The sequence below is a fragment of the Rana temporaria genome, chromosome 1, assembly GCF_905171775.1.
Source record: "Rana temporaria chromosome 1, aRanTem1.1, whole genome shotgun sequence".
NCBI lineage: Eukaryota > Metazoa > Chordata > Amphibia > Anura > Ranidae > Rana > Rana temporaria.
Genome location: NC_053489.1, coordinates 105,243,562 through 105,268,241, shown reverse-complemented (window position 1 = coordinate 105,268,241; position 24,680 = coordinate 105,243,562). Strand labels below are relative to the sequence as shown.

The window sequence follows — 24,680 nt, the reverse complement described above, 5'->3', positions numbered from 1 at the left end:
GCAGTTCAAGTATTCCATTAATTTAAAACATCTCTTGTCTCTGTTTGGGAATTTGACTTGTGGATGTACAACTAAACAGCAGCTCTATATAGCCTGCACTGATACATTTGAATCTTCCAGACAGTTAGAATTATATGGCTATCCACAATTTGGTCTGATCATTGCACTGTGTATGTAAAAAAAAAAAAAAGGACTAAATAACATACAAAACTGAAATACTTGCAAAAAATGTTATGTAAAACAATGGCTTACAACTAACATAAATGTTCCGCACAGCATCGTTCTTCCTTTGGCATCTCACATTCAGTATGAGATCCAAGCAATGGAAACCAGAGGCCCGCAGAGAGCTACAAAGGCCGCTGCTGAGCCGTCTTCCCTTATAAGAGGGGTGTTTCTTTCCTCAGAGAGCCAGATAGAGAAAACCAGAATAAGAATGACTGTAAATTGTCCAAAAAGGACCGTGAGAAAACAGGAAGCCTTGAGATGTATAAGAGAAAGCAAGATGAAATCTCTTTGCAAACCAGTCTCAGGGGACATGTGAACTATTGTTATGAAGGCAGTTCAGGCACTTATATCCTTCCTTCTCCTGAGGAGGAGCTGTATGCCAGAATGCTGCTATCTGGTCATTGCCTTAATCCTACTGAACACAGGCCAGATAAAGAGAGTCAGCGCCACCTAGATCACTTTGAGTTCTCTGCCATGTTGGCAGGGGGTATATCAAAGCCAAAACACATTTTATTTGTTCTTTTTCCATTATTGAAGATGAAAGCGACGCATGCAGAGTCTGACAAATCAAGTGTTAACATCTCACCAGACAAGTGTAATGTGGGAACTAAAGCCTGTTCATGTCCCCTCAGTGTTTCCTTCTAATCATTTATATTCACAAAGCATTGGGGAGCACCGGCAGTGCTAGTGCACAAGCTGGTCTTAATGAGAAACAGGAAGAAAAAAATCCCTTTCACTGTGTAATAATTTATTGGCCTGAAAAGGATGACTCATGTATGTAGTACTTGAAAACAGACAGACAATCAAGTATTATCTACATGTAATAGAGTTAGTCCAGTAGGAGGCACTCTATGCCAGGCAAGCAGAAAATGAGCATCAATTAAAATCTGATTGTGGTAATCAGTTTAAAGTCCATTAGCTAGATTCACATAGAGTTAAGCCGGCGTATCAGTAGATACGCCGACCTAACTCGGAATCTGCGCCGTCCTAAGTTTAAGTGTATTCTCAAACTGAGATACACTTAAACCTATCTAAGATACGACGGCTTGCGCCGTCGTATCTTAGGGTGCAATATTTAGGCTGGCCGCTAGGTGGCGCTTCCATTGCGGTCGGCGTAGAAAATGTAAATCACTAGATACGCCTATTCACGAACGTACGCGCGCCCGTCGCAGTATAGATACGCCGTTTACGTAAGGCATTTTTAGGCGTAAAGTTATTCCATCAAATAGCTGGACTAGTAATGTTAAGTATGGCCGTTGAAATTTGAAAATTTTACATTGTTTGCGTAAGTCGTCCGTGAATAGGGCTGGACGTAATTTACGTCCACGTCGAAACCAATACGTCCTTGCGGCGTACTTTGCCGCAATGCACACTGGGATATGTACACGGACGGCACATGCGCCGTTCGTAAAAAACGTCAATCACGTCAGGTCACCCCCCATTACCATAAAACACGCCCCCTCAGCCTAATTTGAATTAGGCGCGCTTACGCCGGCCGCATTTACGCTACGCCGCCGTAACTTAGCAGGCAAGTACTTTGTGAATACAGTACTTGCCTAGCTAACCTACGGCGGCGTAGTGTAAATACGATACGCTACGCCGCCGCAAAGATGCGGCAATGTACCTGAATCCACCTACATGTATCTTTTCTGTTTTCCCTAATATGTTTAGAACTAAAAAAAATTAAATATGTTTTCATAGGACTAACAAATGTTTACAAATATGTTTTCCTTTTTTTAATCGTGTATTTTGTGCTATTGTTTATAAGTAATTATTTCCATCCATCAGGTGGAGTATTAGGCATCATTCACACAGGCGGACTCCGTCGCTACGGAGTCCGCCTGCTCCCGTCGGCTCAGCGGGAGATCAGTCCACAGATCTCTGCTGAGCCGACGGATGACAAGCTCCTCTCTGCTCACTGAGCGGGGAGGGGCTTGTCGGGCACCGCTGTCTCCCTATGGAGCGATCTGATGAAAACGGACAGCATGTCCGTTTTCATCAGATCTTACCTGATCCGATCCGCATGGACGGATGGGGACGTGGCCCCCATACGTCTGTTTTTAGCGGATCGGATAGGGTCGGATGTCAGCGGACATGTCTCCGCTGACATCCGACGCTCCATAGGGATGCATGGAGCTGCCGTTCAGGTCCGCCGTCAAAACTGACAGGCGGACCTGAACGGTCCATAGTGTGAATGAGGCCTTAGGCAAACTTTTACATGTTAATTGTTGGCTGCTCCATTGAAAAAAGTCTGTTGGTCATGGGTTCCAGTTTATAATCCCAGACCAGTATAATGCCTCTTTACCAGGACTTCAGTGGAGTGGACTTCCTCTCGCTGGTCACTTATGCTTGCCCTTGGTCCTCTAATGGCTGGCTTGGATTTCAGTGTCCCAATTTAACGTTCCTGATGCCTGAAGTTTTATACCTGTTAGTCCTTTCTTTATCGCTGTTTTTGTACTTTTTTATGATGTGCATTTTTTTTTCAATAAAACCCTTTGTACAAGAAAAAAGTCTGTTGTTTGCAAAGCTCAATAGCTCAAGCTTAAAGTTACAGCGGAATAAATGACTTATCCCTCATTCCCTTACTGCTCTGTTTTAATAGTCATTTGAAGAGTCAGTCACAGAGACAGTCTGAAGGAAAACAGATGCAGCTATGCTCTTTATTTAGAAATCCTATAATGCTCTGTGACTATACATGTGCAATTTGTTTCATAACAAATCGAAATTCAGCCAAATTTTGCATCTTTCGGACATTCTGAATGTCCAACGAAAAAATAAAGAATTTCAACTAATACGAAAGAACTTATAGCGAAAATAACAAATGGATTTGACATGATTCGTTCATTTGTTAAAGATCTAATGAAACAAAAGATCAACTCAGAGTAAGTCTTAGGCCCCGTACACACGAGAGGATCTATCCGCTGGAATTGATCTGCGGATCAGTTCCAGCGGATAGATCCGCTGGTGGGTACAACCCAGCGGATATTTTTCCGCTGATTTTTTTCGGGCCGACCGATTTCCAGCGGATAAAAATTTCTTAACATGCTAAGAAATCTATCCGCTGGAATCGGCTTCAGCGGATCGATCCGGTGGTCTGTACAGACTCACCGGATCGATCCGTCCGATTCCCTCCCTCGCATGCGTCGTAATGATTCGACGCATGCGTGGATATCCTTATATGACAGCGTCATGCACGTCGCCGCGTCATCATCGCGGCGACGGCGCGACACGTCACCGCGGACGGAATTCCGCGGGGATTTTGATCTCCTGGTTAGTACAACCAGGAGATCAAAATCCGCCAGAGGATTTATCCGCGGATACGGTCCGGAGGACCGTTTCCGCGGATAAATCCTCTCGTGTGTACCCGGCATCAGTGCTGGTTCACACAGGTGTCAGGTCACCTGTCAGGTGACTTAGTGTCATATCCAGAGACTTTGAGAAATAGACGTATGAGTGCTGCCAGCATTGCTGCAGAGGTTGAAGGGGTGGGGGGGGTAAGCCTGTCAGTGCTCAGACCATACGCAACACACTGCATCAAATTGGTCTGCATGGCTGTCGACCCAGAAGCAAGCCTCTTCTAAAGATGATGCGCAAGAAAGCCTGCAAAAAGTTTGCTGAAGACAAGCAGACTAAAACTAAGGACATGGATTACTGGATCATCATTGCTATTTATTTTATATTATATATTTTTTATGTATTTTTTATTTTAGATTATTTCATGTACAACTATGTTTAGTGGTAGGTATGCAAGACCACCCACATACAGCGGGAGGAGTCTGGGAGGTTCCTCATGACTCGTGTGCATGACTTGGTGCATGGTCATGTTGTGTATATAAGGGAGGTCTTTTGAGGGATGTCTTCACTGCTGGGCTCTGATGAAGAGGCTTAGAGCTTTGAAATGCGTCAGACGGCGGTGACCCCCTTCACTTTCTCCATTACTGATCGGAGTGTGGTTCGAGGTCTTCTTACTGCAGCTAATGTCGATTAAGCTTTACTGCGATTCTTTCTTCTACACTTGTGAGTAGGCCCTGTATATATTTTAATTCTATTAAAATCTTTTAACAGTAATACACTAGGCTGGTGCGCCTTTGTTTTCTTTTCTCTTGATTACTGGAACCATGTCCTGTGGTCTGATGAGACAATTTAAACTTATTTGGTTCAGATGGTGTTAAGCGTGTGTGGCGGCAACCAGGTGAGGAGTACAAAGACAAGTGTGTCTTGCCTACAGTCAAGCATGGTGGTGGGAGTGTCATGGTCTGGGGCTGCATAAGTGCTGCCCGCACTGGGGAGCTACAATTCATTGAGGGAACCATGAATGCCAACATGTACTGTGACATACTGAAGCAGAGCATGATCCCCTCCCTCTGGGGACTGGGCAGTATTACAACATGATAACAACCTCAAACACACCTACAAGATAACCACGGCCTTGCTAAAGAAGCTGAGGGTAAAGGTGAGGGACTGGCCAAGTATGGCTTCAGACCTAAACCCTACTTAGCAACTGTGGGGAATCCTCAAACGGAAGGTGGAGGAGCGCAAGGTCTCTAACCTCCACTAGCTCCGTGATGTCGTCATGGAGGGAAGGAAGAAGACTCCAGTGGCAATCTGTGAAGCTCTGGTAAACTTTATGCCCAAGAGGGTTAAGGCAGTGCTGGAAAATAATGGTGGCCACACAAAATATTGACACTTTGGACAATTTTCACTTAGGGGCGTACTCACTATTGTTGCCAGTGGTTTAGACATGAATGGCTGTGTGTTGAGTTATTTTGAGGGGACAGCAAATTTACACTGTTATACAAGCTGTACACTCACTGCTTTACATTGTAGCAAAGTGTAATTTCTTCAGTGTTGTCACATAAAAAGATATAATAAAATATTTACAATAATGTGAGGGGTGTAATCACTTTTGTGAGATACTATATATACATACATAAATATCGAATCAAATCGATATATATACAAAACTAATCTATTCGGTATAACGAATATCGACACTACGTAAATAACGCATTATCCGAAAACGAATTAACGTAACATATCACAGAACGAAATTATGTATTTTACGAATGAAAGTGATACTAAACTAAACAAAATTTTCTATTGTGCATAAGTCTATCTGTGACACAATTGGCTATGGGCGCACCCCATATTAAACATTCATTTATAAAATAGGGTTGTTGTAGAAATAGTAAAACACATAAAATGGAAAAAATCTAATAATATAGGCACAACAACATTATAATTTTCTTTGACACCTGTATTTTTTCATACACATTCTGTGATTCCTTCAGTCATCTTGAACTGGATAGAATGGCTTATGGCTCCTCTCTTCTATTGTGAAGTACCAGTCTGGGTATGTCACAAGACATTACCACTGGACAGCAAGGCCAAACACCAGGCTATCCTTTTCAAAACAGGATGGCTGATAACTCTAACTGCACTACACCTTTGCCCTCTGAACTTGGATATTAAAAATGAATGGCTCATTGCTTCATTTTTCATACTAATATAAGAGCAACATTTATAAAATATTAATAGAAGATAAGAACACCCTAACCTTCTCCACTACCCTAAAAATGCTGTTATGCTTAAAGCGGACCCCCCCCTTTTTTTTTTTTTTTGGTACTATATTATTGAAAGCATATCAAATGAGTTACCCACTTCTCTGCCGTTTCTAATCTTCCGCACAGCGATTTAGTCTGGAATGATAACTTTTATTTTGTCAGGAAAGCCGTTTCTATTTTGCTTGTGGGCATGAGAAACCCACAAGCACTTACTTCCTTGTTTTGGTGAATGCTGAACTCCCAGCATTCACTGCCTCTCGTTCCCGCACATGCTCAGTTCCGTCGCCGACATCTTGCTACACCCCACACTCCTGCACAGTAATGATAGTGAGAAGGGGGCAAGCGGACATATTGTTACACCCACCAGAGTTTTAGACTTCAGTTATTTTAAACACAAAACGGATACTGTATTTTAGCATATAAGCTCCGTTTTGTGTCGAAAATAACTGTGAAATCTAAAACTCTGGTGGGTGTAACAAGATGTCCACTTGCCCCTTCTCACTCTACCATTACTGTGCAGGAGTGTGGGGTGTAGCAAGATGGCGGCGAGGATCTGCAATGACTCCTGGGAGCAATGAGAAAAGCTCCCAGGACACAGTGCGGGTGAAGGATATGACGCCCTACCCGCAGAATACCCGCAGAAGAGAGGACAGGAAGCCGAGTGACAGGTGCTGTAATCAAAGGTACTGTCACAGAAAAAATAAATAAAAATGTCCGTTTTGTACTGCATTAGAGTATGCTATTTGATTAAACAAATGTTTAAAAATAGGGTGGAGCTCCGCTTTAACTTTGGATTAGATAGCCTTTCTACACTTGTGTCCCTTTTAGGGGAAACGTGATGGACAAAGACAGCTCTAGCAGTGAGATGTATGAGCAGAGCCTTATTTTAACTTCCTGCCCCCCCTGGCCAACTGTGTCATTTCAGCTGTCCCTCTTTCTACTGTAGCCTTGGTATAACATTATCAGGATAAAACATAGCCACACAAGCCATACCAAGACTGGGGTTGGATAGGCTAAAAGTTACAGTTTCCTCACTCTGCATCAGTATACCTAGAATCGACAACTAAAATAATTGGCCAAACTGTCTCTCTACACTGCTAGAAGTTTGATCCTTGTTATAGAGTGGGTGAACTATAAATGTACAGTACACTATGCCACCAATTGAAAATGTACACAGAGTACATTTTCATTTGACTTAATAATCTTAAAATTTCCATTTGGCATTGTTCGTAACCATAAATGCCTTGTAATGAATAGAGAGGATAAACACACTCTCTCACCTTGCACTTGAATGGTTTGATATCGGAGTGGACAATCATGTGTGCCTTCAGAGTCTGTTTCTGGACAAAGCTTTTGAAGCAGAGGTGACACTGGTAGGCTCGGATGTTGGTGTGGATTAGAATGTGCCTCTTCATGTTGGCCAGAAGGGTGAATTCTCTACCACAGATCCCACACTTGTGCTCTTTCACACCCTACGTTCAGAAATAACATATGAATATCGTTTATATGGCATTTCCTAGATTATTATGGTAGTTATTTGTTGAACAGTCATTAATGATGTTTGATTGTAAGTTTGGATAGATGCTGGCCGGTTCACTTACTCATTGGCTTCTTATACACTGGAGATTGCATAGAAAAGACATCTGTGCTTGAATTTCCAGATTTAGTCACCCAGCATGGCCATTAGTATCATGAAGAGTTCTTTTTTTTGTCAACATAGGATAGCGCTGTGGACATAAATAGGTAATCTGTGTCTCGTCCTAATTTCGAAGATATCTGATTGCCATAGAAATAATGGACTTTTATGGCACCACAAACACAAACTGTTACAGTGTACATATATTATTCAACATAATACATCACAAACAAATCAAGGTTAAAAATGTTATAATATACCAAAACATTTCTGGTACACATTACAGCCCTGATAAAGAATATACCCCCGATTAGGGTAATAGATGAAAAATGTACATTTTGCACCTCCTTAGATTATTAAAATTCTTCTATATGAATAAAGATTGAAAAAACATACTTTTCAGGTGAATATGGTTATCTGTATATATCCCTAGTACTTGGAGGCTACCCCATAGGCTGCGCTTCCTGGTGTCTGATATAAACTGTACATTCTGTTTTATGATGTGTAATGATTCCAGTGCTAGCTCTTATGGCCATGACTTGTATTATTACTCCTAGGATCCCACCCACTTTGTGATTGAATTTACTCCATTATATCCACAACAAGGAATTATATATTGGACATTATGTAAGCGGGATTGTTTTTATTGCTTGGACCTCTTAACACCTTTATGTCCTATACTTACCTCTTCTACCCCAAATTTTCTGGTGCGTTTAGATGTACCCCAATATCCACCTTTCTTTGGGACCCAGAGGGCTGCTCCACCTTATCCGCTACTTTCCACCTGCCTTAGGATTTCATTACATACATAGATTGTAAGTGTTTTAATGGCCTTTTGTTGATTAAATTGTTTATGTAGTTTTATGAATGACTTTTTTTTATATGATGTTGCTTTTTCAATCTTTATTCATATAGAAGAATTTGAATAAGCTCCTGAGAAAGCACATTTGTCGCAAAACATGTTGAGCAGGACCGTAAGCTGGACCCCATCACCCCTGAATGATGCCACACCCCCCCCCTGACCTCGAGAGTGTAGTGTTTAGGGTATAGTACATTTCTCATCTATTACCCTAATTGGGGGGGCATATTCTTTATCAGGGCTGTAACGTGTACCAGAATTGTTTGTGCATATTATGCAAATGAGCATGACATTTTTAACCTTGTTTTGTTTGTGCTGTATTATGGTGAATAAAATATGTACATTTTAAACAGTTTATGTGTTTGTGGTGCCATTAAAGTCTGTGCTTTCTATGCCAATCTGATATCATTAGTATCATGACACACAATTGATTTTGGTAGCAGATTGTGCTACCAGTGATTGGTAGCTGCTATAGAGCTGCTCTCCTTAGCACTTAAAAAAAAAAAAATTGATGAAGTCAATGAAAAACCTGTGTTGCCATAATTTTTAGCTCAGTTGCTAAGTGTTTGACTTTGTGTAGTGTTGAAGCTATCTGCAGAAATGCCAGCTTTAGTATCTACTAAAATTATCAAGAGCAGACTCTAGTGATATTGTCTCACAAATCATTTGTAGCAGTGAGGCCGCGTACACACGGTCGGACAAAACGGATGAGAATGGACCGAGGTTCAGTTTCATCGGTCCAAACCGATCGTGTGTATAGCCCATCGGTCTGTTGTCCTTCGGTCCAAAATTTTAAAACATGCTTTAAAATCGAACCGATGTCCCGCTGCCCGTGTGTTCGCGGCCTTACAGTTGCTGATGTGCGCTAATTACAAATCACTGGAAAAATAAACCAAGAGGTTTGTAACTGCTACCAATGTTGCTATTGTTACATGACCCTTAGGCCCCGTACACACGTCCGAGAAACTCGACGGGCAAAACACATCGTTTTGCTCGTCGAGTTCCTTGTGAAGCCGCCGAGGATCTTGGCGAGCCAAGTTTCCTCATTGACTAACGAGGAAATAGAGAACATGTTCTCTATTTGGCTCGACAAGTTCCTCGTCGGTTTCCTCAGCCAAAAGTGTACACACGACCGGGTTTCTCGGCAGAATACGGCTCCGATCAAGTTTCTGGCTGAATTCTGCCGAGAAACTCGGTCGTGGGTACGGGGCCTGACTCTTAATGGTTTTCCTTTAACATTAATAAAATATGCATCAGAGTAAATCTGGCCATAGATGGATCGAAATGTTGCGGGTGAAGTAGGCACCAGATGAATTTCAATCCACATGTTCTTCTGTCGAACTGGAATGTTGGAAAACTTTTGTCAATCAGTGGCTGTTGTACTGTCAGAATATAATAAACTGGAGAGGGGGATATCTTCAACCACCTTGTGTGGATGGAGGAATATGTTATTTTTCTTTTCGTTTAGCCCACTGGCTGAAAAACAAAAACAAACAAAAAAAACAAAGGGTGTAGGGGGAGGAAAAATGTTGGCATCTTCAGAAAGAGGCCACCAAATTATTACAAAGCCAGTGGTTGACTCTTTAACATCCACAAATATCTAAAATACTAGGTTTGGATGGACTGAATAAGCAAACAGTTTTTCCAACTTTAATCAAACTGAGAAGTTTGTAGTATTTTTATAGCTACATTTATACTTTTAACAGTCAACATACAGTATATTGGGCTTTAGCTCCTCAAAGTGAAACTATTTAAATGATTTTAAAAGTTTTAGGAAGAGTAAAGAAAGCCTAAAAAATCTATTGCCATCTATGTCCTCATGGGGACAACTCACACTTCCTGTCTCAGACACCACAAGGGAAGTGAGATATCTACTTCAAAAAAGACAAGGAGAGCAACAGAAGCAAGAATTTTAATCATGTGAGTAGGGGTTACAACAGCTTTTAATAATTGATGGCTATGTCCCCGGTGAGGAGATTTCCTTCAGATCCTGTATGGTTACCAAAACAGGAAATGAGGAGAAAATCCCCCAATGGGAACACAGATAGAAAAAAATCCCAACAAAAATGGCAACTGCCCCAATTTATAACTAGCTTTTAAAGTTAGGTGCATTTGGAACGACTTTGCACAGAGCAAACGAAAGCTGGCAAAAGTGTTGTTTTTAATTAAACAGAAAAAAAAACTTAGAGTTTTTTACCCTCTGCCACTGTATCGAAAAGCAGTACGAAAACAGTTTTGGCAAGAGTTCCACTTCATGGTTTACATTAATGGATTTTGCTTTCCGTGAAACGTGAAACCCCAATTTGTGGTGTCAGGTCTGTTAAACTTCAGGTAATAAGCCCAATACAAGTGAAACTGCAAATGGTGCTAAAAGTGCATTTAGAGTGACAAGTGATAGAAGAAGATCTTTGTCAGCGTTACAAATAGTCATGCGTGTAACTGACCTTATGAGTCAGGGAATGTTGTTTGAGATGATGCGGCTGTACAAATTCCATGCCACACTCGGAGCAGATATAGGGCCGGATGTCCTTGTGCTTCATCATATGATTCTGAAGTTGGCTTGGGTACTGGAATGTCTTATCACACTCAGTACAGTTATACTGCACAGGGCCACGATGTACCGTCAAATGTCTTTTAAGCTGTACAAGTGTGGGGAAGTCTAGTCCACACTCCACACAAATGTTCTCTCTGCCGCTCTTGTGTTTTGCTTCATGAACTTTAAGTTCACTTGGGTAAGCAAACCCCCTGCCACATATCCTACAGTTGTATGGCTTCACATCACTGTGCTGCATCATATGTCGCTTTAGATGACTGGTTTGGGTGAAAGCTTTATTACAGACTTGGCACTTGTGGGGCCTGGTGCCCTGATGAGTTAGCATGTGAGTATGCAGGTGGCTCAGTTGTTTGAACAGCTTGCCACAATGGGCACAAGAATGGGGCTTAATGCCATTGTGTCCCAAAATGTGCGTCACCAGGTTGTATTTCGATGTATATGACTTTTCACACATAGGGCATTTCCAACGTTTCTGATCTCCAACCTCCACATAGAAACTGTCGTCAATTTGAATGTTGATGTCTACTCTCTCAACCGTTTGCATAGGGTCCTCACTTTCATCAATTTGGGTTTTACTTATGACTCCTTTGTCTGGGAGACCAGTGTTAAGGCTTCGATACATGTGAAAGCTTTGGGTGGGTACTTGAAAAGGGAACATTGTTTCAGGATAGTGTTTGTGAAAATAGGGATATGATGGGTGTAAATACAGGTGTCCAGGTGGCCACATTATATTAGTCCTAATAGATTCTTGTTTTAAAGAGTTTGGCCAGAAGGGATCCATTGTTCTGCAGTACTGTAGACCAATGTTTGACAACTCAATCATTTTGGCATCATAAGTTGACAAAGGAGGTAAATGACAAAGTAAATGAATAGGAGATGAAAGAAAATGCTTGTCTTCATTGCTTGACTCTACTTGGTCATTAATGTCTTTGGCGTCAATATCATTGGGCATTTTGGAAGGAGCACTCTTTCTTCTGTGTGACCCACTTGCGAAAGCTTCATGAAAACGATGCAGGTTGTCCACTGGGTGGTCATACTGGTAATGTGGAAAGTGGGGCTTGTATTCCTCAATTAAAGGAGACAGTCTACTACATTTTAGAAAAGAAGGCATTGGTTGTCTGAAACATGAAGTATAGTCCTTTATGGCATACGAGTCTTTCTGCATTGTTCAACTGCAGAGAAAAATATACAAACATATGATGAATATGTAACTACAGGACATTTGAGTCACTCAAATATATTATACGTAATCTGTACGTGTGTATGTGTATTATATATATATATATATATATATATATATATATATATATATATATATATATATACAAACACACACTGGGGTTGATTTACTAACACCGGAGAGTGCAAAAAATTTCCGCACAGCTTCTAGATTTTTTTGTCAAAGCTTAATTGGCTTTAGTAAATCAATCCCATTTTATATAAATAAGGAAAGATTCCACTGCTATTACATAAAATAGCAACAACAAATTTGTATCAGCACAAATTTGGTAATTTAGGTCAATCAAGATAGTAGGCTATAAAATGAAATACTCCAGAAAATTCAAGAAATGGCAAAGGCAAGTAGAAATACCAGAAATTTAACACTTGGAGCTGCCTATTGTTAAGTCCAAAATATAATGTACAGTGCAAGAGTAAATAGACATCCTTTAAAGTAAACCTGAAACACAGGATGCAATTGCTGAACACCTGATAATGTTAGATTCAAGCATTTCTGAGATAGAGCCAGATGATTAGCAAGGGAAATAGGCTACTAGCATTTACAACCTATACATTTCCTTTTTATATATGTGAACTTAAAAGTAACCAAAACCCATTGCCCCTTGCTCACCAAAGTACTGAGCCTACGTTGGGCAGCATTTCACTCTTTTGCCAGCCAGCTGGCTTTACAGTATTGTGCATGTGTTCACTCCTAGACACAGAGCACTATAATGATCCCAATGGCGCAGGGAGATGGGGTTGACATATACTCTAATGCCGCGTACACATGATCGTAAATTCCGACAAGAAAACCGTGTTATTTTTCCAGACGCAATGTTGGCTCAAACTTGTGTTGCATACACACGGTCACACAAATCTTGTCGGAAATTCCGACTGTCAAGAACGTGGTGACATACAACATGTACGACGAGCTGAGAACAATGAAGTTCAATAGGCAGTTTGGCTCTTCTGCTTGATTCTGAGAATGTGTGTTTTTTTGCGCATTGGAATTGCATACAGACGATCAGAATTTCTGATAGGAACCAAAAAGCTCACATCGGACTTTTCTTGTCGGAATTTCTGATCGTATGTACGCGGCATAAGGCTGAGTCTGCTGCCAATGTTATACAACACAGTCATGGGAGAAAAGAGATGAAGTCTACAGTATAATGTTGTATTCTTTAGATTATTGAGTCATACAGAGAAATATAGTGCACTGCTCTTTACAATATGATAAAATGTAGCTTATACAAAGCAAAATGCATTATGATGCACTCTTGTAAACTCCCTAATCTCTTCTGGTATTGTACCAACCCCTTGTGACCATTATATATTCTAAATTATGTGCGTTCAGACTGCCATATATGCCTTACAATGAATAGGCAAACGTGAAAATGTTACCCAAAAGAGGCCAATTAGATTTATAAAGTTTTTAGATGAGAAGAAAAGATGTCCACAGACCTTCATTATAAAACAGGCTAGAGAATGATGAGCTACTGCCACCAACCCTATGGCATTCCAACAATTACAGCTTTTATGGGCTTGTCTTCCAATAAGAAATTGCTAAAAAATGGATTCTGACTGGTTGCCTTGTGTGTGGAATATTTAAAATTATTCTAGTTTTGGAAGGAAATCCAATATTTTGAGTTGTTATAGAACATGATAAAAAGGATAGCATAGCAAAGGGCTACAAAACTTGTCTGAGTTTTTACTGCTGTGTCTCCTAGTAACCACTGTCACCTGGGCTGAGAATAAAGGAATTTCAATCATTTGAGTTGTTCTAGAACATGAAAGGAGGTGTTCTGATGGGGACACTTGTCGAAAGCTGGCTAGATGGATTGAAATTTGGCATTTCAGTCGAGATTTAAATTCATCTATGGCCATTCCCATTCGAAAGGAAACAATCATTAGATTAACTCCATCAGAACTGGTAAATATTAATTTTAATCGGCACATGCACCCAATCGGCTGCAGTGCTGATCAGCGTATTGTGACAGTGGGGGAATCTGATTGTCAGAATACAAGAACTTAAAATAAAAAAAAGTATGCTGCGAACATAGAACATTTTCATCTGGGGACAAAGAGAAGAAAATGGTTACAGTATTGAAACCCAAAAAGCAAATTTTCTTCTTTTTTTTTTAACCAAAATGTCAAAAAAGCTATAAAAAGACAAACGGGGCCTTATAATAAATACAAACCAAACAAACAGTAAATGTCACAGACCTGTATTGCTAATGTAACATGGGAGGGGCAATGACTGCAAATGACAACCACTGCAGAACAATGCTACCTGAACCGCTGGTTTGGTAAGAGCTAGCTACCCACAAGTTGATTTTGCCTCAAAGACTTAACTTTTCACTGCCTTGACATTAATTAATTTGTTGGGTTTATGTTCATGCTGTGGGTGTATAGTTCAAAAATGCAACTACATATTGTCAAGAACCTTCCCACATAAAATGCATTGCAGGTATGCATATTTGAAAATTATTTGACAAATTGATGCTGCCTATCAGATATCAAAAAGTTTGCAACTTTGTTTTCTATGTATACGTGTATGTTTTATATACTGTACAAAAAAGTTACCTTAAAAAAAAAGCTTGCAGATAATAGTTTTTAATATTTATTTTACATTACTTATGTTCATGTTATGTTAATTTGCAAACCCCAGAGTCTCACGCTCACAAATCAGGTTCATGTTCCAGTGTTTTGTGCCAGTTTAGATTCCAGGTAAAAGAAAATACATATTAGAGGTTTTGTATTTGGTTTTGGCCACATGCCTTTATTTTCAAGCTGCATAAATAGTTTGAGGTCCAGGAAGCCTCAGATGAGCAACAGGAAATGAAAGTAACATTAAGTTCTTGGGATGGAAACTTTATTAATGAGTGCTGAAACGTATTGGAACATTGTTCCACTTGGCATGGCTATCCCGTTAATTATACAAGAAAAAAAATGCATGCTGGTTTATGGCATAAAAATGCGTTTACCGGTAATTATAATTTCACCAAAAAAGCATTCTTAATATCTGTGAGAACCTTATATAATCTGCTTATATGTTAAATTCCCTGGTTCCTTCCTACACGTTCATTAATAAACATTTTTAAAACTGAACTCCAAAAATGTACTCCAAAAATGTAATTAATTTAATATTTTTGCATATTTACTTTGCACCAGCTTGGCTTGATGTAAGTATGCATATCTGATGTCTGGAGGACTCGGTCTAGAATTTACTCTGCAAATTTTGGACCGGTTTTATCTCTGTGTTAGTTATTAATACTGAATGCCAATGGAGATGCTCTCCACCTGAGTATTGTGTAATATAATAATTGCAGAATTAATGTATGGTGACTTGCTTGATATTTATGGAAGTATTGATTTTACAGTTTGATGTATAATATATATATATATGTTTTTGCAGTGTGGCTGTTTTTCTTGCAACTTATGAGTCTAAAAAAAAAATGTATACGCTTTACCCTGCTGTTGTCTAAAATGCACCTGTTGGGAATCCCTTTGCCAGGTGGAAAAATGTAGTCCTCTATAAATGAAGAATCTTTTTTCTAACTTCTCTGGAAGACAGTACTTCACACTCTCAAAGAGTTGCGGACAGTGCTGATACTTAACACTTCAGGCGGACACAGTAGTGACATAGGGATCAGCGGGAGAATATTGCCTAGTGGGGGACATGCAATCTGGCACACCCAGAAGTGTTAGATAGCTGCAGCAACCAAATGGTTGATTCACTGAAGGCAAACAGGCCGTTCACTTTGCGACGGAATTTAACTTTGTAAGGTTATGTTTCCTTAGCTTAGAGAATGAGGTGAATCTCTACTTAACTTCCATCATCCAATTATGTGCAAGCAAAAATATATATATATTCTTATCCTTGCATTCTTTGGAATGTACATTTTAACCACATTCACTAAACTAAGGGAAAAGGCTATTGCAGAGTGAAAAGTCTATTTTTGTTATATGTGAGATAAGAATATTTTTTTCCCACTAATAACATACAGTATATGTTTAAAAAAAATAAAAGTTCTCCTGATATTGATATTGTAATTTTTCTTTAAATTCACCTGCCTGTGGAAAACTCTAGGCATTGCAAGTATGGCAATAAAACTACATGATGTTGGAACATGTGCTTTTTGGACCTTTATATGTCAGCTGATACTGTATATTGATTGAGGCAGTGTAAAAGTTAAGGATAAGGTGAAATGAAGCTGTTCACATTTACTCGTGTGGTTTTTCCATGTTGCATGCCTATGGCCATTTTCCACACGTTTTTAGGTACACTGCCATTAAACTCTATTAGAATGCCCCTTTCAATAAAGCGCGTCATCTTTGATGCACTTCCATAAAAACACGTGTTCTAATACAGTTTAATGGCAGCACACCTAAAAATGCGCGTGTAACTCTCATAAAAATGTAATACGGAAAAATCACACCGCACAGATGTGAACATTGCTGTACTGTAACCTATAATAACTAATCAAATGTGAGAAAACAGAAAACTGTTTTCATTTGATGAGGCTTTTGCAAAATATATATTCCCACATAAATTATTATATTATTATTATTATTATTATTATTCCCACATATATTATTTCCCCCATCAGTCCAAAAATTAAGCTTTGGTGCCATTTGTTCATATAATTATTGATATTCATATTTGCATTTCTTCTGTTCTGATAAATTTTCTGAAACATTTACACTTTCTTCAAGAATGTAGTAAAACACTATATTCCCTAATCCGTTTTGGTTTACGTCTTAGTTCTCTTTTCATAAACATCTTTGACTGTATGGAAAGGGCACCCAATCATTATTAATATTAAAAGAAAATGACCTTATAAGAAAATACTTGGAATCAGAGATTCAAATGGTACCATAGGCAGAAGCACACAAATCCTGTAAGGCCTTCTGGTGATCTTTTATCAAACTGCTATTTGAGATTGTAATTCTGTTGCAGTTTATTAAATATAATTGTCTATGTTTTTTGGTATAGCTTTTTGATAATTGTGCAAACAGGTCTTTTTTATGTACATGCGTTGTGCTATCTCACGTATTTTCATCAAACTGTTTCTTAGAGCTGCTCAACGTGCAAGCAGAGATCTGCCAAAATTCTAAAATACTATTTGCCAAACACAGCAGTGCAGCAGCTGTAGGAAGTGCTATGACAGGTGTCCAGATGTAGGTCACATTAACACTGTATTTTATGGCATAAGAAAAAAGTAACACTAAAATGTCACCTTCCACTTGTCAAATATAGGTTCATATATTTTATTACCTTTAGCCAAATGTTTTTTTTTCTTTTTCTTCGCTGTGCATTATCTAATTGTGATATGTTATTCCCGAAAAGGTGTTTTCTACGTTGTATTTGTAGGCAGAAAAAGTAGATAGGTAGAAAGATAGATAGATCTACGCAGAATGGAATAGATAGGTAGATGCAGAATGGTGAAAAATGTAACTAGATCTTTGTCTTTCAGTTACTTTTTTTATATGCACTATGACTATTTAACATGTAGCACAAGAAGGATTTATTTTTTATGAGAATTGTCTAACTGTGCTTGTTTATTACAATCAATAATGAACCCTAAAAAAAAAAATTCTAATAAAAAAAAAGTGGAAACTTTGGAGAGATGTCTCACAGGGGGTAATTAAATCACATGGCCCTCTATGGAATTTTAAAATGTAGATAAGGTGGCAGGTTTAGAACAGTGGCTCAAACTGCAGCCCTTTGCTTGCATAACTGGGAACACTATTCCTCCTACTGACACAAAAAATGGGGCATATGTTCTCTCACTGACACCAGCAATGGGGCACAATATCTCCCACTCACACCTGCTAAGGGATACCATTTTCCAACTGACACAATGAGGGGCACAATTACTCCCACTGACACCAGTGACAGGCAAAATTCATCCCATTGATACCAATAAAAATAATGTCCTCCACTAACACCAACAATGGAGCAATATTCCTCCTACTGACTCCAAGGAACAGGCATTATTTCTCAACTGACTCTAATGATGGGGCACTATTTCTCCTACTGATACTAATCATGAGACACTGTTCCTCTCACTGACTCCAATGGTGGAGCACTATTCCTCCCACTGACACCAACGATAGGGCACTGATCCTTCCCTTGGCACCAACAATGTGGCATTTTTCCTTCCCTTCACTGACGTCAGGCGCTAGATCATCTTTTACTTCCACTGACCATCAAGCCTGGGTATTGTTTAATTTCATTGATGCCCCATTCTGGCCCCTTTAAAGGCAGAAGGACAGTGAACTGGGTTTAGAAAGTTTGATCATCTATGCCCATGTATGGCCAGTTATTAGGTTGAATTTTCTAAATGAGAAGAGGCTGTTTAATTAGGCAGCCAATACATTATTTTTAGGTGGTAGATCAACTTTTGTACAACCTCAGTGCCCATACAAGGATCGAAGTTCACCAGTCCCTGCTGAACTAGCTAAATTTTGAATTGTGTATGGCCAGATTTAGCATAGTAAATGTTTGTTTTGCAAACAGTGTGTTAATTTAGCTTAGTAAGCTGAAGCTGCATTAACTTTGAATACACAATTATGTGCATTTTTTTTTTTTGCTTAACCGTGATTGCGTGTTTGAAATGAGCACAGCTTCACTTTATTCACTAAGCTATGTGAACAATTTACAAAATTTGTATTCTCTGTTCCTTTACTAAATGTTTCCAATTGTAACTGAATGAGTACCTGCTATGCACCAGCCACAGACTCGGTTCTCTGAATGCAGATGTCTGGGAATTTTTAGCATAGGCATATCATATGTTATGCTTATTTAAAAAATAAAATAGTTTAATCGTTTTAGAAAAAAAAAAAAGACAATAACTAGATTAATGTATCGATTTATTAAACGCTTACGCTACACACAAACACACACAACACTTTCTTAGTGAAAGCTTGTTTCCCATGGGTTACCTTATTCTACTCAATGATCCAATGCTGCCCACATTACCTGTGCAGATTGTTTGTGATGTGGTGTAAGGTCCCGTACACACGACCGAGGAACTCGACGTGCCAAACACATCGAGTTCCTCGTCGAGTTCAGTGTGGAAGCCGCCGAGGTACTCGGCGGGCCGACTTTTGCCATTGAACAACGAGGAAATAGAGAACATGTTCTCTATTTCCTCGCCGAGGTCCTCGTCGGCTTCCTCGGCCGAAAGTGTACACACGGCCGGGTTTCTCGGCAGAATTCAGCTCTGAACCGAGTTTCTGGCTGAATTCTGCCGAGAAACTCGGTCGTGTGTACGGGGCCTTAGAGTTGAAGATTGGGTTGATTTAAAAGACAAATTGGCTGCGCACTTTGCAAGCAAAATCTCACTTGGCTTAATGAATGAGGTAAAGGTCTGCTGACGTCCATCATCCAATAATGTGCTTTTATTTTATTCAGCTTGCACATGATTGTGAATTCTTAGCAAACTAGATTTTTACCACATTCACTAAGCTAAAGGTAAATTCCCTTGCAAAATGAACAACCCATTTGGATTTAGTAAATCAACTCAATTGCTGGAATATTCTTTTTCCAATGTCACCATTTACTATGTCTCCACCAACAGCTCCAGCTTAGTTATCATTAAGTACCTAGAAGAGTAGTTAATTAAAGCGTGAACAAAAAATTTAGCCATTGCCCATAGCAATTAATCATTTTCAATTGTTATATCTTTTTCAGCACACATTAGATAGTAAAAGATAAAGCCTTATTGCTTGCTATGCGAATTAGACATTTTTTCTTTTGTGTTTTTTTTTTTTAATTAAGCCACAAACATGGACAAACCTTTGCAGAAAGTTAACATCATCCATAACCTGAGACCACACTGAGGTTTTAAAAATGTAAGAAGCACATTGGAACAAATTAACATTTATTATATGTGACATGAAATGTGCTATACACAGTAATGTAAAGTTAATGTAAATGTAGTGTAAAAATAATATTTGCACAAACAATAATACATAGAACTATTATATACAATATATATATATATATATATATATATATATATATATATATATATATATATTTGTATAGTGTTTATCTATCACTTATCATCTTGATGTCATTAGAAAGTAAGCAGGAAATCTACTTACTGATCACTGAGAAGGGAGGGCCGTTTCTTCTCCCTGGCTTTCTGAATGCCCTCTTATGTATCTCGTGTCCTTTTGCTCTCCCTGTCTGTGAGGTTTAGCACTGAGTGTACTATGGACAGTGCATTAAAGTGACTTAAGAAAGAGAACAGGAACAATCATTTGGTTCTCCTTTTTCTCAGATGAGTACCTTCGCAAAGAAGGAAGGAAGGGAGGGGAGAGGAAGTCAACAACCCTATGTTTTCCTGCAAAAAAATAAGGAAACATCAGATAGACATCTTTTTCTTCTAAAAAAATTTTTGGCAGAAGAAGAGAACTGAAAAGAAATTCCAGTGACATTCCAGTCCTTAGTACTGAGGAACAAGCACAAAGACAAGCAGACGTTACAACTATATTGTGGGAATCCTTGGATTTAAAGGTCATTTCTTTCGAAACCCTGCCACTGTCCTTAAAACTAACAAACACTATGGATTGCAAACCCAAATCATGTATAGTAACCTGTCCAAGCCAAAAATATTGCAACTTTTGCTACATTATTTAGCATCAATCCAGAGATTTTCCCTGAAGTATTATTTTTCTGCTGCTAGATGTCCTCAGTCTGATGGCCAGCATCAATCAACCCACTTCTTCTGAGCCCATGTCATCCTGGCCCTGTCCCAACCATTTAATGGACAGGGAATAGAGAAGCAGCACTGTGATAAGCTCATCTCTCTATTACTTTGCTGTCTGTGCACAGGCTAAAACTTGCGCTCGCACACGAGCCATCACGCGTGCACCTGTGACTGATGTTGGCGCCAATCAGATTTAAACTCAGCCAGTGCTCAGCTTCAGAGATGCTTTGTCTTTCAGTCTTCCCCTGCATCCTGTGCTCCTGTTATCCTCTATCCTGATTCCAGTTGCTGACCCAGCTTGTCTGACCACTCTCTGGACTCTGTCTGCTCTGACGACGGCTTGTCCTTGACCTCTACTTTTGTCTTCTCCATTGGCTTCTATTGCACCAATAGGCTCCTGACCCGGCTTGTAACCAGACCACGCTATTGCCTATTATTCACTTGATGTTGACTGACTCACTACCTCCAGAGGTTTGTTCCAAGCATCGCCTACTCTTTTGGTAAAATAGTTATTTCTAAGATTCGTTTTGAACTTTCTTCCGACTAATTTGGGTCACGTTCTTTCCCTTCTTTTCTTCAGACTGTACATATTAAGTTCCTGTAGTCTCTTCTGATGTGTTTCATCCCTCAGACCACCTTTCACCATTTTTGTTGCATGTCTATGAACTCTTTCCATCCTATAAAAATCTTTTTGTAAGTGAGGGCTACAGAACTGGACACAGTATTAAAAATGAGGTCCAACTAAGGATCAATTAAGGGGAATGAGTACCATCTTCTTTCAGATTGTTATACCACTAGTGAAACCCTGGAATTCTTTTTGCTGTCCTCACTACCAGGCCTCAGTGATTGCTCATTTTGCAATGGTCTGAAATAAGCACCACAAAATATTTTTTTTATTTAGTTATGGTCAACATTGTATCCCATGTATATAGACTGTATTGTATTATTCAGAAGATCCTTTTTTGCCTAGGGGAATTATTTTAATAACTGGATAAAGGAGGGGGGTTTGGGACTTTGAATGAGATGTGTTGTCACATGAAAAGATATAATAAAATATTTACAAAAATGTGAGGGGTGTACTCACTTTTGTGAGATACTGAAGGTTCGGTGGTTAACCTCCCTGGCGGTAACCCGAGCGTGACTCGGGGTGGGTTTTTCTTGCTGCGATCGGTATCCCCGAGTCACGCTCGGGGTAGATGTGCAGAGCCTGCAGCGTGCTCTGGCTTACGTTCTCCTGGATCCAGCGATGTCACCACGCTGTGTGAGCGAGCGGGACCTCGCTCGATTCACACAGCGTCCTCCTGTGCCGCCGATCTCCATTCCCTGCGACGTTACGACGCACGGGAGCGGAGATCGGCGCCAAATTCAAAAAAGTAAACAAACACATTACATACAGTATACTGTAATCTTATAGATTACAGTACTGTATGTAAAAAAAAACACCCCCCCTTGTCCCTAGTGGTCTGCCCAGTGCCCTGCATGTCATTTTATATAATAAAAACCTTTTTTTCTGCCTGAAAACTGTAGATTGTCCATAGCAACCAAAAGTGTCTTTTTATGTCAAAAATGGTTTTAGATCAGCTAGAAAACAGCGATAATAAATTATAATCACTTGCAGAATTGTGCGATAGCAAAAATAATGACAGCAACAATTCTGCAACTGAGAAAATGTCAGTGATTTTGAGTTGATTACATTATTGAATAATTTTTATTTTTATTATATTATTACTTTCTATAATTATTTATAATTATTTATTATATTATAATTTTAAATTTTGTTTTTAAAAAAATGTCATACCCGAGATGCCTATTAGATTCTTGTTTGGTCAGATTTAAGTGAGTTATTCCTAAAAATCACAGGCCTACAATATAAAAAGCCAAATTTCCTTGCAAATAATTGTACCGCTTTCAGCATGTTTTTTCAGACAGAATCATACCGCCAGGGAGGTTAAGGTAAGTCTTTTTCTGATGACACAAAGGTGTGCAATAAGGTTGATATTCCTGAAGGTGTCCTTAATATGGAACATAATTTGGCATTGCTGGAATATTTGTCAAATCAGCGGAAACTGCAGTACAGTTATTAAAATAATGAAAGGAGGATTGGGTTGGGACTTTGAATGAGGCATATGATGAACCAACATATGCTTCCATCCCTATCATAATCCTTGATTAGTGACCACAGAGAGAAAGCTCCCAGTACTGTGGTTATCAGGAAACAGACAACCAGGAAGTGTGGAGATCAGAGAAGAATTACAGCAACTTGAGATCAAAAACAAACAATGAGGACATGAAAACAGCACTGCATTAAGGTAAAGGAAGCTATTAAGATAACAAAAAAATTCCTTTACAAACCCTTTAAGGAATATCAACCTTATTACACACCTTTGTGTCATCAGAAAAAGACTAACCTTAACCACCAAACCTTCAGTATCTCACAAAAGTGAGTACACCCCTCACATTTTTGTAAATAGTTTATTATATCTTTTCATGTGACAACACTGAAGAAATAAAACTTTGCTATAATGTAAAGTAGCGAGTGTACAGCTTGTATAACAGTGTAAATTTGCTGTCCCCTTAAAATAACTCAACACACAGCCATTAATGTCTAAACTGCTGGCAACAAAAGTGATTACACCCCTAAGTGGAAATTTTTTCAAAATTGGACCCAATTAGCCATTTTCTAATAATGGTCACTGAAAGTTCAACATGGCACCTCATGGCAAAAAACTCTCTGAGCTGCAGCAGGGTGGCCAAGACCATACAGAGGTTTAACAAGACAAGTTCCACTCAAAATAGGCCTCACCATGGTCGACCAAAAAAGTGGAGTGCACGTGCTCAGCGTCAAATATCCAGAGGTTGTCTTTTGGAAATAAACGTATGAGTGCTGCCAGCATTGCTGCAGAGGTTGAAGGGATGGGGGGGTCAGCCTGTCAGTGCTCCGACCATACTCCGCACACTGCATAAAATTGGTCTGCATGGCTGTCATCCCAGAAGGAAGCCTCTTCTAAAGATGATGCACAAGAAAGCCCGCAAACAGTTTGTTGAAGACAGGCTGACTACAGACATGGATTACTGGAACCATGTCCTGTGGTCTGATGAGATCAAGATACATTTATTTGGTACAGATGGTGTCAAGCGTGTGTGGCGGCCACCAGGTGAGGAGTACAAAGACATGTGTGTCTTGCCTACAGTCAAGCATGGTGGTGGGAGTGTCATTGTCTGGGGCTGCATGAGTGCTGCCAGTACTGGGGATCTACAGTTCATTGAGACAACCATGAATGCCAACATGTACTGTTACATACTGAAGCAGAGCATGATTCCCCTCCCTCTGGAGACTGGGCCGCAGGGCAGTATTCCAACATAATGACCCCAAACACACCTCCAAGATGACCACTGCCTTGCTAAAGAAGCTGAGGGTAAAGGTGATGGACTGGCCAAGCATGTCTCCAGACCTAAACCCTAATGAGCATCTGTGAGGCATGCTCAAACGGAAGGATAGGAGCGCAAGGTCTCTAACATACACCAGCTGCGTGATGTTGTCATGGAGGAGTGGAAGAGGACTCCAGTGGCAACCTGTGAAGCGCTGGTGAACTCCATGCCTAAATGGGTTAAGGCAGTGCTGGAAAATAATGGTGGCCTCACAAATATTGACACTTTGGGCCCAATTTGGACATTTTCACCTAGGGGTGTACTCACTTTTGTTGCCAGCGGTTTAGACATTAATGGCTGTGTGTTGAGTTATTTTATGGGGACAAAAAATGTACACATGAAAAGATATAATAAAATATTTACAAAAATGTGAGAGGTGTACTCACTTTGTGAGATAATGTATATCACGTACAAACAGAATAAACAGATTAGGACCTAGCACAGAGCCTTGTGATATACCACTAGTGACTAG

At 39.6% G+C, this 24,680-nt stretch overlaps 1 protein-coding gene across 2 annotated transcripts in view; it reads right to left on the bottom strand.

The window, feature by feature from the left end:
• The window catches only part of ZNF366 (zinc finger protein 366), a 30,123-nt gene extending 9,770 nt beyond the window's left edge, over positions 1–20,353 (bottom strand). Inside the window, exons 1-3 of one of the 2 annotated variants that reach the window (XM_040341461.1) lie at positions 20,172–20,353; positions 10,729–12,010; positions 7,070–7,261 (exon numbers count right to left, since the gene is read on the bottom strand). In XM_040341461.1, coding sequence (XP_040197395.1) covers positions 7,070–7,261; positions 10,729–12,003 — 1,467 coding nt within the window. In that variant the 5' untranslated portion in view covers positions 12,004–12,010; positions 20,172–20,353. The remainder of the gene's footprint in view (positions 1–7,069; positions 7,262–10,728; positions 12,011–20,171) is intronic. The other variant, XM_040341462.1, reaches the window with a different exon arrangement.
• Between the last annotated feature and the right edge of the window lie 4,327 nt (positions 20,354–24,680).